The sequence below is a fragment of the Scyliorhinus torazame genome, chromosome 17 (assembly GCF_047496885.1).
Source record: "Scyliorhinus torazame isolate Kashiwa2021f chromosome 17, sScyTor2.1, whole genome shotgun sequence".
Classification (NCBI taxonomy): Eukaryota; Metazoa; Chordata; class Chondrichthyes; order Carcharhiniformes; family Scyliorhinidae; genus Scyliorhinus; species Scyliorhinus torazame.
In genome coordinates, this window is record NC_092723.1 from 43,237,651 (window position 1) to 43,254,152 (window position 16,502).

The following is a 16,502-nucleotide window of genomic DNA, read 5'->3' on the forward strand; positions in this document are numbered from 1 at the left end:
CTTCAACAGTGGGTCAGTGATGTCGGGCACATTTTCAATATGGCGCCCAGATACGATGGTGGACTCTGCGGCATCAGACCTGCCCCTTCACGGAATATGGCGCTAAACTCCCAGTTGCATAATTAATTAGGCCGGGGCCCAGAAAATATGGCAATTGTTCCCACCCCGTCCAATAAAGGGAGTATTCCGCCCGTCGTCTTCGTAATCAATTATTATTGGATTTGGAGTTGCGTTATTGTCACGTGTACCGAGGTACAGTGAAAAGTATTGTTCTGCGTACAGTCCAGACAGATCATTCCATACATGAAAAAACATAGGACATACATAAATACACAATGTAAATACATAGGCACAGCTGTCGGGTGAAGCATACTGGGTGCAGTACTACTCAGTAGAGAAGATATTTGAAGAGGTCAGATCAGTCCATAAGAGAGTCATTCAAGAGTCTGGTAACAGCTGGGAAGAAGCTGTTTTTGAGGCAGTTTGTGCATGTTCTCAGACTTTTGTATCTCCTGCCAGATGGAAAAAGTTGGAAGAGTGATAAACCTGGGTGGATTGGATTAGATTTGTTTATTGTCACGTGTACAGAGGTACAGTGAAAAGAGGTGTTCTGCATGCAACTCAGACAGATCATTCTGTACATGGAAAGAAAATACATAATAGGGCAAACATAAAATATACAATTAAATACATAGACACAGTCTTCGGGTGAAGCATACAGGAGTGTAGTACTACTCAGTAGAGAAGATGTGTGAAGTGATCAGGTCGGTCCGAAAGAGGGTCATTCAGGAGTCTGGTAACAGTGGGGAAGAAGCTGTTTTTGAATCTGGTAGTGTGTGTTCTCAAACTTTTGTATCTCCTGCCCGATGGAAGAAATTGGAAAAGTGAGTAAGTCGAGTGGGAGGGGTCTTTAATTACTTCCCCAAGGCAGCATGAGGTGTAGACAGAGTCAGTGGATGGGAGGCAGGTTCACATGATGGACTGGGCTGTGTTCACGGCTCTCTGTAGTTTCTTAAGGTCTTGAGCTGAGCAGTTGCCATACCAGGCTGTGATGCAGCCAGATAGGATGCTTTCTGTGTTGCATCTGTAATAATTGGTAAGATTCAATGTGGACATGCCAAATTCCCTTAGTTTCCTGAGGGTTTCCTATAAGCGCAGTTGTAATTTCTTGGTCATAGCGTTGGTGTGGGTGGACCAGGACAGATTGTAGGTGATGTGCACACCTAGGAATTATTAGAAGCTGTCCACCATCTCCACCTCAGCACCATTGATGCTGACAGGGGTGTGCACAATACTTTGCCTCCTGAAGTCGATGACCAGCTTTTTAGTTTTGCTGACATTGAGGAAGAGATTGTTGTTGTTGCATCACTCCGCTAGGTTCTGTATCTCCCTCCTGTCTTCTGACTCGTCGTTGTTCGAGATCCACCCCACTACGGTGGTCGTGTCAATAGCAAACCTATAGATGGAGTTGGAGACAAATTTTGCCACATGGTTGTGTGTGCATAGGCAGAACAGTAGGGGGCTAAGTACGCAGCTTTGCAGGGCCCCAGTATGAGGACTATTTTGGAGGAGGTATTGTTGTTTATCCTTGCTGATTGTGGTCTATGGGTCAGGAAGTCGAGGATCCAGTTGCAGAGGGAGGAGCCAAGTCCTAGGTTTTGAAGCTTTGATATGAACTTGGCTGGGATTATGAGCTGTAGTCAATGAATAACAGTCTGACGTAGGTGTCCTTATTGTCGAGATGGTCCACGGATGAGTGTAGGACCAGGGAGATGGTGTCTGCTGTGGACCGGTTGTGGCCGTATGCGAATTGCAGTGGATCAAGGCATTCTGGAAGTATGGAGTTGATGTGTCTCATGACCAGCCTCTCGAACACTTCATAATGATCGATCTCAGGGCCACCAGATGGTAATCGTTGAGGCACAATGCCTGGCTCTTCTTTGGCACCGGTGTGATGGTGGTCTTCTTGAAGCAGGTGGGAACCTTGGAACGGAGTAGAGAGAGGTTGAAGATGTCCGTAAACACATCCGCCAGTTGGTCCACGCAGGATCTGAATGCACGACCAGGGACCCTGTCAGGACCAGTCGCTTTCCGAGGATTCACTTTCAAGAGGGCCGATCTGACTTTGGAAGCTGTGATGGTAGGTATGGATGTGTCTGAGGCTGCTGGGGCAGTTGACTGTGGTTTGATGGTTTCCTGCTCGAACCGTGCATAGAATGCATTGAGTTCATCAGGGAGGGATGTGCTACTGCCAGAGATTCTACTCGGCTTTGCTTTGTAGCCAATTATGTTGTTTAAGCCTTGCCACAACCGACTAGAGTCCGTCACGTTCGTCTGTGATGCAAGCTTAGTCTGGTATAATAGAAGAACATTTGGATAAATGTATGTTGTCAGCGGTAGGATTGACTCCTGTTGTCTTCTTGATATCCCACCCGGAATGCCTAATCCTTCAGGTGACGTTTTACAGTTGAATTGTTTCTTCATGGAGATTTTGCTGTTTAGTAATAGTACAATGTAATTATTCACTTAGCTTTTGTTTTAAATTTGGAAGTTTGCAATTCATGAAGACAAAGAGAATACCTTGAAAAATATGCACTAGGGTATTTTTTTTAAGTAAATGAGCACAAAGTATTCCCAACTGACTAGGGCATTTCCTGGCCTTATCTTTTATGGCATTTAACATTAACTTTCCTTTCCATGCCCCCCAGCTCATTCCAATTCAGAGATCGCCATTCAATTTTCTTGCGTATTTGTATTTCTCTTTCTTCCTTCTTACTGATCAGTCTTGCACTCTTTCACTTTCATTTCACAATTACATCACAGTCCTGTAAATTGGCCTGGATTCTGTAGTGCAAACGACGAGAAAATGCATTGGAAGCCAAAATCAAACCGATTTACGGGGATTTTATTTCTACAAATTCTCTATCCAAGTGCTTTGATGGCAATTCTCATTTTTATTTTTGCAGGAAAAGGTGGAGCAAGAAGAAGAGGAACACGCTTCACCAGAGTCCTCAGAAGATGATCAATAAATCTGCAAGACTGCCACTACCTCATTCAACAGATGGCTCCTGTCAATAGCTGGACTAAAAACCCTTTCACACTGTTTTCATCATAGTCTTAACAGCACTGGAACACTACAGGACTTTTTTCTTTTAGTACAGTTCAAAATATTTCAAAGAAATTGACAGTCAATAAAGGGTGAAGTCTAAATCTTCAGACTCACATCACACGTTTTTCATTCAAGCTTCTCAGCATTAATCTTCAAGTTAAACCAGCTGATAGGACCATGCCGATCAACATCTCTATTCCACAAAAATAGTGTACAATTGTTCAGTTGCTGATGGTTCACATAGAAATATTCATCACATATTGGAGGTGATGACCTTGGCTTACATGAAGATAATTGTAGTGGCTATTACAATGGTACTTCCAAATTGCAACTCTTCAAACTTGCCACATTTTAATAGAATGCCAACCCAAGCTTTGCATTGAAATTCCATACTAGCTTGTAGAATGATCTTTGCCCACAAAATCCAAATGGCTGCTACATTCACAGCCACAAAACTATCCACTTGTGTATTTGCTTTTCTTTCACAAACCTTATTTTTGTTTAAGACATGGCTTAGAATGCCGTGTTTTTTGGCATGGCTTTGGAGAGTGGAGGTAAACCTATGTTAACCTTTGAAATAGATTATGATCTCTTATTTTATACTAATTGTCTTTCTGAATTTAAGAGGACTAGGCATTTCTCTAGGCTCTATATAGTAGGTAAGTTAGCCTGGAGCTAGTAATTTTTATACTATATTACCGATCAACTTTTATGTTAATATATACCATTCTTTGTGACATGCAAATACACTTTAAGTGAGCGCAAAACTTAAAAGAGCAACTTCTTTTCAGCAAGGACCTTTCCCTATTCCATTGTTTTCGTATTTGAATGCATGTTTGATTTTCCGTAATATGAAGCAGCAAAATCTCTTCTATCCAAAGAAAGGCATTTGACCAGAGAATCTCTGAACTGCAAGCAAGTGGATTAGGATTAGGTCTGTCGCTAAACACGCTTGTAGTGCAGTAATGTGCCGTCAACAGTGGCCATGCAGGCAAATATTATTTTCCCTCCTCTGTAGTGATCTTTAGTCCAAAAGAACTTCATGAGGCACAACGTCAATAAGAAAATTGTTTCACTCTAAACAATAATAGTTTGAGAGCCTCAAGTAAAACCAGCAAAATAAAAGAATTTGCTTATGGAGACCAATCCATTTCTCCATTATCTAAAACTCCTATGTCGAAAGTAATGTTAGTTTTATAAACAAGTTCTGATGGTAATTACACACTTTTGCCTGGCCCAGAACAACATTGTGCCCGACTGTTGGTTTGTGATTTTCCTCAGCTTGATTAACTAATATGTATTCAAACACACAAAAGCTACAGTGGGTTTATTGGCCCCCCTCATGGAAGACTATAATTGCTGCATTGCTTCTCGCCCATTTACAGTAATATAAAGATTTATACTCTGACAACACAGTTTAATGTTTTTTATTATTATTCAAGTAAGATAAAGTATCCCTTTTGCTGGATCATATAGGCTGTCTTTAACAAATTGGGTATACTGGACCAGATGCAAAATCCCTTGAAATTCATTGAATACTCAAGTAGAAAGATTGTAAGATGCTGAAAATTTAGCCACGTTGTAGTAGATATTGGGTTCTGGTTTAATAAAGGGGTAAACGTGCATTAAAAGTTCTACTTCAATTTTTGCTACTCTTGCATGTCTGGGTTTTAGGCTCCTAATTTATGACATGCTGAAGAAAATGGGACTGGTGGTAAAATGGCATTAATAACTGCATCTGGAATACAGCTCTTGAAGTATTAATTGAAAATAAAGTGCTTTATAAAGTACCTTCTGATATAGATTTGTAATACCTGTCGCCAACTAAATATTGCTTTAATGTAACAAACACCAAAGACTAGAGATAAGAGCCGGAATTCTCTGGCCTTTGGGATTCTCTTTTCCCGCCGTCAGCACACCCCCGCCCATGGGCTTTTCAGCGGCGTGAGGTGGCTTCAATGGAAAATCCCATTGACGAGCAGCAGGTGTAGAGAATCCCCTGTCAGTGAATGAGACACGGCCAAAAAACACGTGGCTGGGGGACCGGAGAATCCCACCCAAGATGTGATTCTACTTCATCCATGGTCGGACATGGCAAATTGTGCTTGTTTAATCAATTTATTCAAACATTACATAGACAGAACTCACAGTTGGACCTAAAGAGGACCAAGTTGTGCTTGTTTAATCAATTTATTCAAACATTACATAGACAGAACTCACAGTTGGACCTAAAGAGGATCAAGTTATTTGTTGTTATCATCTATTTTTCTGCATCACGAATACTGGAAACAAATCTTTGGTCATCATTGAACAAATACATACATTTAAATATTTGCAAACATCAACCCACTCATCACATATTGCTGAGGGACAGATTCTCACTGCATACGGATTTAAAGCATTGTAATAGAATAGAACAGAAGCAAGGAAAGGAATGCTTATTTTCTTTAAGTCCTTTTTAAAAACTAAACATTATGGACAATTGGTGATAGCTTCATTAGATATGCTTTGTCAACATTTCATAGCAGATTATTCCATGTCCCATGATTGTTTATTTAATTTATAATTAATTACTATTATGACAATTTACAATATTGTGCACTTATAAATGTCGCTTAACATACAAGCCAGTACTGATCAACAAACAGTTGTTCTATGATAAAGTATTTTTTCATAATCTGCTGTGACTTCCAACCATCAGAATTTTGAGTCCATGAAATTCTCTTCTACAAAATTTTCAGACTGTTGAATTGAACAATTTGGGCTCTGTGCCCTTTCATAAAGTTTGAACAAATACTGAGAACTTTTGCAATAAATAAAAACGACCACCAGATTGTAGTCCTGTTACTATTAATTGTGGTGTGGTTTTTTTCTCGGTTCTTAATGAAAAAAACACACTTGAATTAAATAGGAGTTTGGCATTGAAACAAATTGGTACTATTTGGAAGTGATTAAATATCCAGTCTAAGGACAAGCAAATGGGATATTTCTACTTAAGTGATAATAGATGTAAAGAGGCAAATGAAATGGCAACATAACATACCATGTTGCTGATTATAAAAATATTGGCAAAGTACAACTTTCTTTACTCCTTAGTGAAATCTGCCTAATAGGTTGTTCAGCAGGAGTCAGTTCATTACTCAGTTTTCATATAATTTTGCAGTACTAGTACTGTACAGTTGGAAATTCCTTGGTTTCCTTAATCACAACTACCTCTCTTAGTTTCATAGTCTCTCGGTTGGTTGCTGCTGTACAGAAAATACAATTCATTTGTGCTTCTCCTCAACTACAGTGAATAATGTTATTTCTGAATTATTGTCTACAGGTTACATGCACAATTCATGATTGAGAGGAAAAAGTAATTGTTAAAACAGTACTGAATTTGCTGCTTACCACATTGCAAAAACAAACCGTAAGTTGGTAAAAGGAGGGAGGGAAAGAAGGGGGATTTACGATGTAAATTTTGAGTTAATGTGAAGAAAATATTTTAGATGTCCATCTGTAGTTAACATGAAGGACACTGGAGGCGTATTAAGAACTGGCATCAAGAGAGGTTCCTAAATGCTCGAATTTCAAGTGTCTAGAAATTCAGGTGTGTAGTTAAAACAAAAGATGGAACCTCTTATTACAAACTAATGGTAGTGTTTGGGCTGTGGCATTCCCAGGGCAGTTAGTGGCTGGTGGATGCTCATATACGTTAGTCAGGCAAATTTCCCCATGTTCTCCTTAATTCTGGAGATTTGCGACATCATGGATGGGAATTTGACAAATATGACAAAGTGAATTCCCAAATAGAAACTTTAAAAATACTTTCTGGAAAAACAAATCATAAATCTAAATTATTGCATCCGGGTTTCTTCCTAAACCTGAATGTTCTCCCCTCCGGTCTGGAAGACTAGTGGTAGATATGTTGTCCAGCTGCCAGTAGTTCTCTAATTCCTTCTCTGAATGACAATCGAACACGCCACGTGTAAGCTCAGTCAGTTAAGTGTTGCCAACCTTTTTGACTTCAGCGAGTGTCACTGGTTTCATATTACAAATGTAATTCTAATCAAGGACCACTGGACTGCATTAAGGATTGCAAGTTCTGGCTGATTTTCTTGTCCCAATGTTCCTCCTCCAACCAACTCGACATTGAACAGGGATCAAACAGGGACATTGTGGCTCCAGGTAGCTCACTGCCAAATCGTGTGATGCATTTGAATGATGAGGAGAGCCTTGTATCCAGTTCAACAATGGGAGCCAGCGAGTTTTGTTACAGCAGAGGTAGGACTGAAAGATAGGTAAAAAGAGGAAGTTGTTTGGTGGTGTAAGATTATTGTTACTGATGGCATGTTTTGTGAACCTTACATCCACGTTGGCATTCTGGCACTCGGGGAACAGTTGAATTCTGATGACAGTCACCACAAAGGTGCTTCTGGCAGTAATTACAGCCCCAAGCCCTATCAATGTAGTGGTGGGAAATTACTAGTGCTTCACAACCACTGAAACTGCCATGATACAAAATGCATGCAAAACATGCTAGATGAATGGAATTTTCATTTAAAACCTGTAACCCTGGAGGAAGATTTTTTGTGTGTGCAGCCTGGAGAATTAAAATGCAAGCACTTTTATAAAGGCCTATAGTTTAGTTGCATATAACATTCTGAAAATATCTTTCTCTCTTGCCCACCATGTCAAAATCAGTAGGTTCGGTTTCAAGATATATAGCATCTGTTCTGATGCTTGCTTAGAATTTGTTCTTGTGCATCACCCTCCTCTGCCAAAAGGCACGGTAATATACACGAGAGTGAATGAGACGATATACATGTTGTATGATTTTACCAACTTACTGTTTGAATTTGTGGAATTTAATGATGTTGAGCATCTTCTAAGTTGATGGATATTTGAATGTCAGTGAGGTGCTAATTGTTATATTAAAATGAAAGAAAGTTCCTGCAGGGTATCACAGATTTTTTTCCCCCCCAAATCACTTGTTATCCAAAGGGGATATGGCACAGATTTGTATTGTACTTCAGTTAAATACAAATCGTGGTTACATTTAAGGCAAATCACACATTTAAGTAAACCTACCTCAAGAGAAATTTTGGTGATCCTGCTGACTTAACACAAAGTTTAGAAAGTTTTACTGAAAACTCATTTTTACTGATTGAAGCAAAGGGCAATTGTCATAGAAACATTTTATATTCATAAAAACTTGAAGCATTGCTTGTGAAAAATGGAGATTCAAGATAAATGTGTGCAATTAAGGACTCAACAATTATACAATGTTATCGGTTGAATGTTTTCCCATCAGAAATATGCATTCCAGTCATTTTTAAATCTAATCTCTGGCATTCTTGTGGGAGATTGGTACTTTAACATATACTGATCAATAAAATGTGGCAGATGATTTATACATGAATCCCCTAATTGTGTTTAATTGCTAAAGTTCTTGGTCCAATAAGATTTTTATTTGAATGATGTTTGGTGCAATAATAAAGTTTAAAATTTAGACAAACCCCTATGGACTTGTGTGCACTTTTAAACCAAAATCACACCTCTGGAGCACCATCTGCTGGAATATTCATGATATTACAAGCTGTTGCCAAAACAGATGCTTGAAAATTTACCTGAAGAGCTTCATAAGTGGTACAAAATGTTGTAGAACTGAGCGGCCTAGAATTTCAATAAGGACAAACAAACTGACAAATGATGGTTTATACAATGTGTTTACTTTGACTTTCTGGTCAATCAAACACATTATCCCTTGAAAGCACTTAAATAGCACCTTAAAATACTTCACAGCACTTTACATAATGAATTACTTGTGGCAATCATGTTTTGATTGTCTTCTTTGGTGACACAAGTCACTAATTTATACTCATTATTCATTATTGACAGAACATCTAGCAAAATTAATTAAATCCCCTTTGAAATTGCAACCATGTAATAAATACTCAATCGCTACCTCAAAGAAGCAGGCTTTCTCTAGCTCAGACAATCACATGAACTACTCAAATTTAATTGTTAGTGTTATGTCATCCTTAGAACTACAGAATTAGAATTCTTTCTTCAATATGACCTGGTGTTGGCCATTTACTTAACGCAGTGTATTCTAAAATCTTCCAGTTTATTGTGCCTGTGCTAGCTCTTTGAAAAGTTATACAATTTAGTCCCTCATCCTAACTTTCTCCCCATAATCTCGCAAATTAGTTGTATGATATAAATGTTTAATCAACTTTCTAAAGTTCCTATGCAATCTGATTCCATCAACCTTTCAGGCAGTGCATTCTAAATCATAACATCCTCCTGCATGGGAATAACTTCTCCTCCTTTCCCGTTTTGTCCTGTTGCCAATTATTTTAAATCTGTGACCTCTAGTTATCAACCATTTACCAGAGAAAATATTTTCTCTCTACTTTTTCTATCAAAAATTTTGACTTCCTCTATCATTTCTCCCCTTACCGTTCTTTGTTCTATGCGAACCGCAATCCTAGCTTCACCAAGCTGTACATAACGCAAGTGCCTCACCTCCAGTCTTATCATAGTAAACTTATTTCCCAAGGACTTAATATCCTTCCGATCTTGCCCAGAATTATACACGATATTCCAGCTCAGTGATAAAGGTTCAGCATGACTTCCTGCTTTCTCCCCGTATCTGTGCATTTCCTCCAGGTGCTCCGGTTCCCTCCCAAAGTCCAAAGGTGTGCAGGTTAGGTGGAATTCTGGGGTTATGGGGGAGGGGGGAGTGGGCCTGGGTAGGCGCTCTTTCAGATCGGCGCAGACTCAATAGGCTGAATGGTCTTCTTCTGCACTGTAATGATTCTATCTCCACCTGAGGCCTGCTGCTATCCTGCTTACTATTTACTGTGTGAAGTTTTGTATCATCTACAAACTTTGAAATTTTAATACCCTCGATAAAAGCTCGGATTATTTTTATATAAAAAAGAAAGCAATAACTTTACAGGACCCCACTGCATACTACTGTCCAGTCAGAAAACCATGCGCTCACCACTAATCTCGCCCTCCTATTAGTAGCCAATTACATGGTCAAGTACCCACTGTCCTATTTTTGGTTCCATGGAATAACTTTTGTCTTTGACAATGATCTTGTAGTTTTCCCACCACTGATATCAGGTAGCAGGTGATGGTTCTCCCTTGTTAACTTTGAGTGATGCCAACCTGGTCAGTCTTTCCTTTCTATTCTTTTTTTAATCCTATCTAATATCTCTTAATCTATTCTCCTTTACTCCCATTTTAACTTCATCCTCATTTATGATAGACAAATGTAAAGTACTCATTCGGTGCCTCAGTCACGTTTTCTGCCTCCATAAATAGGTTTTCCACTTTATCCCTTATCAACCTCACTATTCTACAGTTGAAACCCTCATCCATGCTTTTGTTATCTCCAAGATTTGACTAATCTAATGCAGTCAAGGTTGGCCTCTCACATTCTACTCTCCGTAAACTTGAGGTCATCCAAACCTTGCTGCCCATGTCAAACCCGTACCAAATCCTGCTCAGCCATCACTCCTATCTTCGCTGACCTACACTGGCTCTCCGTTAACTCTTGCTTTCGCTCCTCACAGTTGCTGCCTGGTCTGCTGAGTTTTTCAAGCATCCTGTGTTCTTGCCTCAGTTTTAAAGATCTCCATCTTGTTTTCAAAGTTCTCCATGTCTTGGCCCCTCCCTATCTCTGTAACCTCCTCCAGCCTTTCAACTCTCTTGAGGTATCTAATTCCAGTTTCTAAAAACAGTTCCAATTTGAATCACTCCTTACTGAAGGCCATGCCTTCAGCTACCTAGCCCCAAGCTCTGGACGTCCCTCCCAAGACTTCTCTCTTTCACTTCTGTCCTTTAAGATACTCCTTTCAACCTACCTCTTTGATTAAGCTTTTGGTCATCTGTCCTAATATCTGCTTATGTGGCTCAATGGCATATTTTGTTTCAAAATACTTCTGAAGCACCTTGGGATCTTTTATTACATTAAAAAGCGCTATATCTATATAAGCAGTTGTTGTTCACTTTTTCAGTTCATTTTTAAAAGAACAAAAAACATACTGGAAATACATGGATAGCAGTGTTACACAAAACTTTAACCAATAATACATTGGGGCGGGATTCTTTGTTCCGCCAGCCGCGTTTTCCTGTGCAGCGCGCACCCGCCGGCAGCGGGATTCTCCTTTCCCGCAGCCGGCCACTGGGGTTTCCCATTGTGGACACCCCACGCCTTCGGGAAACCCACAGGCATAGTTGCGCTGCCGGTGGACCAGAGTATCCCGCCAGGGGATAATTCCGGTGCAGGCATATTTGAGGAATAACTTTGAACTTTGACAATTATTCACCACTTGATAGGTATGAGGTGTGATTGTACATGAATGAACATTCCTTCAATACCTCTTTGGTGCAATTTATTAATTAAAATATTTCATTACCCCCATCCCAGGAAACAAAAAATGTCCTTCACTGCCATGTTCTCTACAGTCATTGTATAATTGTATCCTTAATAGCATTACATGTTTGATAATTTGGTTCAGCAGCTACCTTGAATTTTATGTCTTTGTTGCGATTATGTGTTTTCCACCTCATTTGCACAGTTTCATTTGCCATAATGTTTACACCAGTTGAAACATCTGATTCTCTGGAAGTTCCGTTACAGCCACAATCACTGATCACAGCATAACTGATGACCAAAAGTTGTCGACCAAAACAGACTTATGTGTGTCTAAGTCACTGCCGCAGTGCTTGGCTGAATAACGTGGCTGACTAATTTTTTATACTGTAAATGAATTGTCCCTTAACTGTTATTAATAACAGCTGCTGTAAAAGTGTATGTAATAGGTTTATTTGTATGTACAACTGCTGAGTCTCTGGTATTGCATCTTCGTTTTGTTACAAATATTATTCACGATCATGATCTGAAAATGCCATAGCTTTTCTTGAAAGTAGAAATTACATTAACACAGCAACAAGAGTAGGCCAGCAAAGTATCCTTTATATATAATATAAAAACAGAAAATGCTGGATAAACTCGGCAGATCTGACAGCATCTGTGGATAAAGAAACAGAGTTAATGTTTCGAGTATTCTTTGCACAGAGCTATTTAGGAATAAGTGCTAAAGCTGAACTTTTTAAATAGTTCTTCGACAGCGAACATTAGTCAGTTTTGTAGCTAAATCAATTAAAAATGATTTATTTAGGAAAGGTGTTATCATTAACCAGAAATCTTTTTAGCTTAACATGCAGAGGACAAACTTTAATATACCTACTTTTAAAATTGTCATCGCAAGCTTGTCCTGCCAGAAAATGTGACCGCTTCAAAGTGGACTGAAATGGACAGACAATTCTGTTATACCAAGAGCAGAGAGAAAAAAACACATTTGATTCATATAGTGCAAAACCTAGTTTTAAGTCAATGAAACTCGGCTCACAAGACCATTCCACAACCAAACTTTACCGTGAATATAAACTATTAAACCAGTAAAATCTCACCAATATTTACAAGGGTTTTCTTTGTTTATTCATGGGACATGAGCATCACTGGCAAGGCCAGCATTTGCTGCCCAGTTTTCAATTCCAGATTGAATTTAAATTCCACCAGCTGCCATGATGGGATTTGAACCCATGTCCTCTGAGCTTTTACTGGATCATTAGTCCAGTGACATTACCACCACGGTACCATCTCCCCATAAGGCTGCTAATACTCTTAAGAGCATGTTCTTGCCTGCGATTTTAAAGTAGCAGTTTAAAACGAATCACACTTCAGTAGCTGTTCCCTGCTCTTGTTAATAGTGTAATGTCAATTGTCAAGATTGAAGGGCAGTGTTTTGCCATGCTGTTTCCCTGCTAAAATCCTATTCTTCTTTACTGGGTACGGTGAAAATCTGTACCAAGCCACTTTGAATTAAATGGTCCTGTTTATAAAGTCAGATTTTAAAGTAAGCACCCTTTCATAATTTCCCTTCTTCCTTCCTTCTTTCACTGAGAAGCAGGCAATTACAAAATATTTTGTGACAATTCGACATTTGGATATAACCTTTTGATGCAGGATTCAGTGTAACTTCATTGAAAACCTTTAAATGACACTTCTGACCAGATAAATGGATAGAGAAGTCTAATAAAGCAGAGTCCTCACAATCAAGTTCTGAAACCGATAATCGATAAAATAGTAATATGGCAGTACTTCAGTGATGATTGTGACGCTCTCTTTGGCTTGGACTTTGTCTCATGTACTAGTTGAGGATAGGGCAAAAGATAAATGTAAACGCTCAAAATCTGTCACTTATTTTAAGTAGTGTTTATAAGTATAAATATTTAGTTTTCCAATGTTTTCCTAATTATTGGACTGCACATTTGAGTTATCGAAAGCAAATATGGTCAGTCTCTTAAACAAGCTGGCCTGCCGCATTATCATTGCTGTGACAAATTCAAATGGATCATGTAACATACTCTTTGGTATCTCACAGGCTGGTTTCTCCTGTGTTTGAAAGAAAAGAAAAAGTATTTTAAAACAATTCAGTTCATCAAGTTGGCTCTTGACATAAAGCTTTTCCTTTTTAGGTTGCATGTTTCTTTTTAAAAGAATATATTGAGCTTTGAAAATATATCCATACAGTCTGTGAACAATCTTTTTGTTTGTCTCCAAAATGATTGATTATGTGCTGTGAATGGAAGGTTACAAATAAATATGTTTTTGCTCTCCAGCTTGTCAGTTTTATTTTTCAAAGCTTCTCAAATTTTCGAGCTCCATGGTTGGGTATTAGCCAACCCAATTCAAGTAGGGGGATTTATTTTTTGCACGTGTGAATTTTGTGCTCAAGGGGAGGAATGTTAGTGCTGTGGAGTGAAACATGTACCCCATTGGCCATTTAAGGCTGAATTTGCACTGCAGCAACAGGAGCCTCTGGTGAGAAACTGATAGTTAAAGGTTTCACATGGATGAACTCTTTCTCTCCTTTTAAATTTAGAGTACCCAATTCATTTTTTCCAATTAAGGAGCAATTTAGCACGGCCAATCCACCTAGCCTGCACATCTTTGGGTTGTGGGGGCGAAACACACAGAAACACGGGGAGAATGTGCAAACTCCACACGGACAGTGACCCAGAGCCGAGATCGAACCTGGGACCTCAGCACCATGAGGCAGCAGGGCTAACCCACTACGCCACCATGCTGCCCTCACATGGATGAACTCTTAATTGGCATTGTAAGGATCCTTCCTGTCTGTTCCTGTTTATTCCCTATTTATTCCCGTATTTCCCCTTTCTTTTATTTTTGATTCATGGACATGTGTCTTTAAGGCAGCCTGTGCCTTTAATTCAAACAGCAGGATCCAGAAGGCTGTGCTAAATTAGACTGGTGATTGCTGATTGACCAGTGTTGGTGATGACTCGGTTGGATTGATTTGGCCGATGGCTGATGAATGGGCCCCAGAGGCTGTGCCCTGCCCGGTAACAGGAGGTGATCAGATTTGATCCCACTGGAATCAAAAGGTTCCAGCCTGGCTTCACTTTTGATTCTGCAGCTTGGATGAAGGGTTCTAATTAATTATCTCCAACATTATCTGACTAATCCTCTCCAAAAGGTAACTGTGAGGGCTGATTCTCCCTCCAGTAAGACTGGGTGTCATTCCCTTGGGACTGCAGGGACTTGGGGCGTCATTCTCCGCCGGCGGGAGTCTCCGTTTTGCTGGCGCCCGGGGGTTTCCTGACGGCATGGGGCTGCCCCACAATGGGAAACCCCATTGACCGGCCGGTGTTACGGAGACTCCCACCGGCCGGTCGGGGCAGAAATGTGGCGGGGCGGGTAGGAGAATTTCGCCCATGAAGTCAAACCGCGAATTGGAAGCAAGGTTTGATGTGAAATAAAGTGACTCAAGAAAGAAGTAGGCCTGAGCCTCAAGCTGAAGACCCAGTCTGATAAGAAATAAGATGTCTCCCCAGAAAGCCTGCTGCTAGTATTTTCTAACCTGTTGCGACCCTAAATGAATGACTCTGCAAGGAAGACCATTCCCAGCTGTAAACGAGAGACTTTAATCAGTGGGCGTGCTGTGAGGAAAGTGCTAGAGAACTGCCTTTGGGAGCAAAGATTTTTATCTTTTGACCTTCATCCTTAATATTTTTACCCCTCGCCCCCTCTGTGTGTGTGTGTGTGTGTGTGTGTGTGTGTATGGGGGGGGGGGGGGGGGTTAGAGGGTGGGACAGTTAAAAGGGATGGTAGATTAGCTTGTCATTATCCATTCTGTTAACTGCATATTTCATCATTCTTGTTATAAATAAATAGTAATTGTGTTTCGACTTACCAACCTGGTGACTGTAATTATTGGGCAGCTAAGGGCGAAACACTTATGGATTTTTTAATAAGAATTATTGGTTAATTCACTTGTGCTGTGACTCCAGGGCGAAAGGAGCTGGAATTGACTGTACACTTGCCCAGGGTCGTGCAACAGCATATAGGTGGGGATACCTGGAGGGATGGTGGGCTCGTGGAAGCTGGAGGGCTTCAAGATTTAGATGAGCACCCAACTGGCGGGGGGGGGGGGGGGTCGCCGCCACAGGAAGGTGCACTTTCAGTCATCTTTTACAAAAACAGGAAAGGCAGCCAGGTTGCCACTGTTGTGGGTAGTGTGGTGCTGATGGTGGGCACCCCTCTACTGCCAGGGCTGATATTTTCACCTGTCCGCCACCCAACCCTCCCCCAATAAAATGTAGGAGCAGAATTAGGCCATTCGGCCCATCGACTGTGCTCCACCATTCGATCACGGCTGCTATGTTTCTCATCCCCATTCTCTTGCCTTCTCCCGTAACGCCTGATCCATCGCCCCCAACTCCATTCAAAACCTTGAGCATTTCTAGGTTAGATATGGTGTGATTATATACAGGGTGCGATCTTCCCAAAGGGGAACAAAGTTGCCTAGCGAGCGCGTTTAGCCGTGTGTTTCTCGGCACTCCGAACGCGACTCACGTTGAATAAGGGGCCGAGACCGCACATAGCACCTGTTTTGAACTGTGAGGAACTCCTCCCATTGTAGTGAGAGGCATGCAGCTGGTGGCGTCAGATCGCCATGAATGCCGTCCCGTCTGGTCCTGTTTGCCCAAGGTCTCTGAGGCAAAGAGATTGAATCCAAAGCTGTTTCACTCTAATATGCAGATTTGCTAAAAAGTGATCCCACCCATTGTGGACGGGTTTCACATTGCAACGTCTCACGAGATTGCGTTGAATCTCGTGTGGCGTTACGCGTGGGGTGGTGCGGTGGAGTGGGGTGAGAGGTTCGATAGGGAGCGGGGGCCTTTAATGAAGGCGATGGGGTGATCTTGTCTGCCACCTCTTTTAGGGAAGGCCCACTTCAGAATCATGAGCCAACCAGGCAGCTAAGAGTCTGCAGTGGGCCTTTTGTGTGATCATTTCCCAGGG

The 16,502-nt window shown here is 40.7% G+C and overlaps 1 protein-coding gene across 2 annotated transcripts in view; it reads left to right on the top strand.

Moving 5' to 3' along the window:
- The window catches only part of hmga1a (high mobility group AT-hook 1a), a 182,233-nt gene extending 168,439 nt beyond the window's left edge, over positions 1-13,794 (top strand). For both annotated transcript variants that reach the window (XM_072480379.1, XM_072480380.1), the window contains one exon: positions 2,967-13,794. In XM_072480379.1, the coding sequence (XP_072336480.1) occupies positions 2,967-3,029 (63 nt within the window). In that variant the 3' untranslated portion in view covers positions 3,030-13,794. The remainder of the gene's footprint in view (positions 1-2,966) is intronic.
- The last annotated feature ends 2,708 nt before the right edge of the window (positions 13,795-16,502 follow it).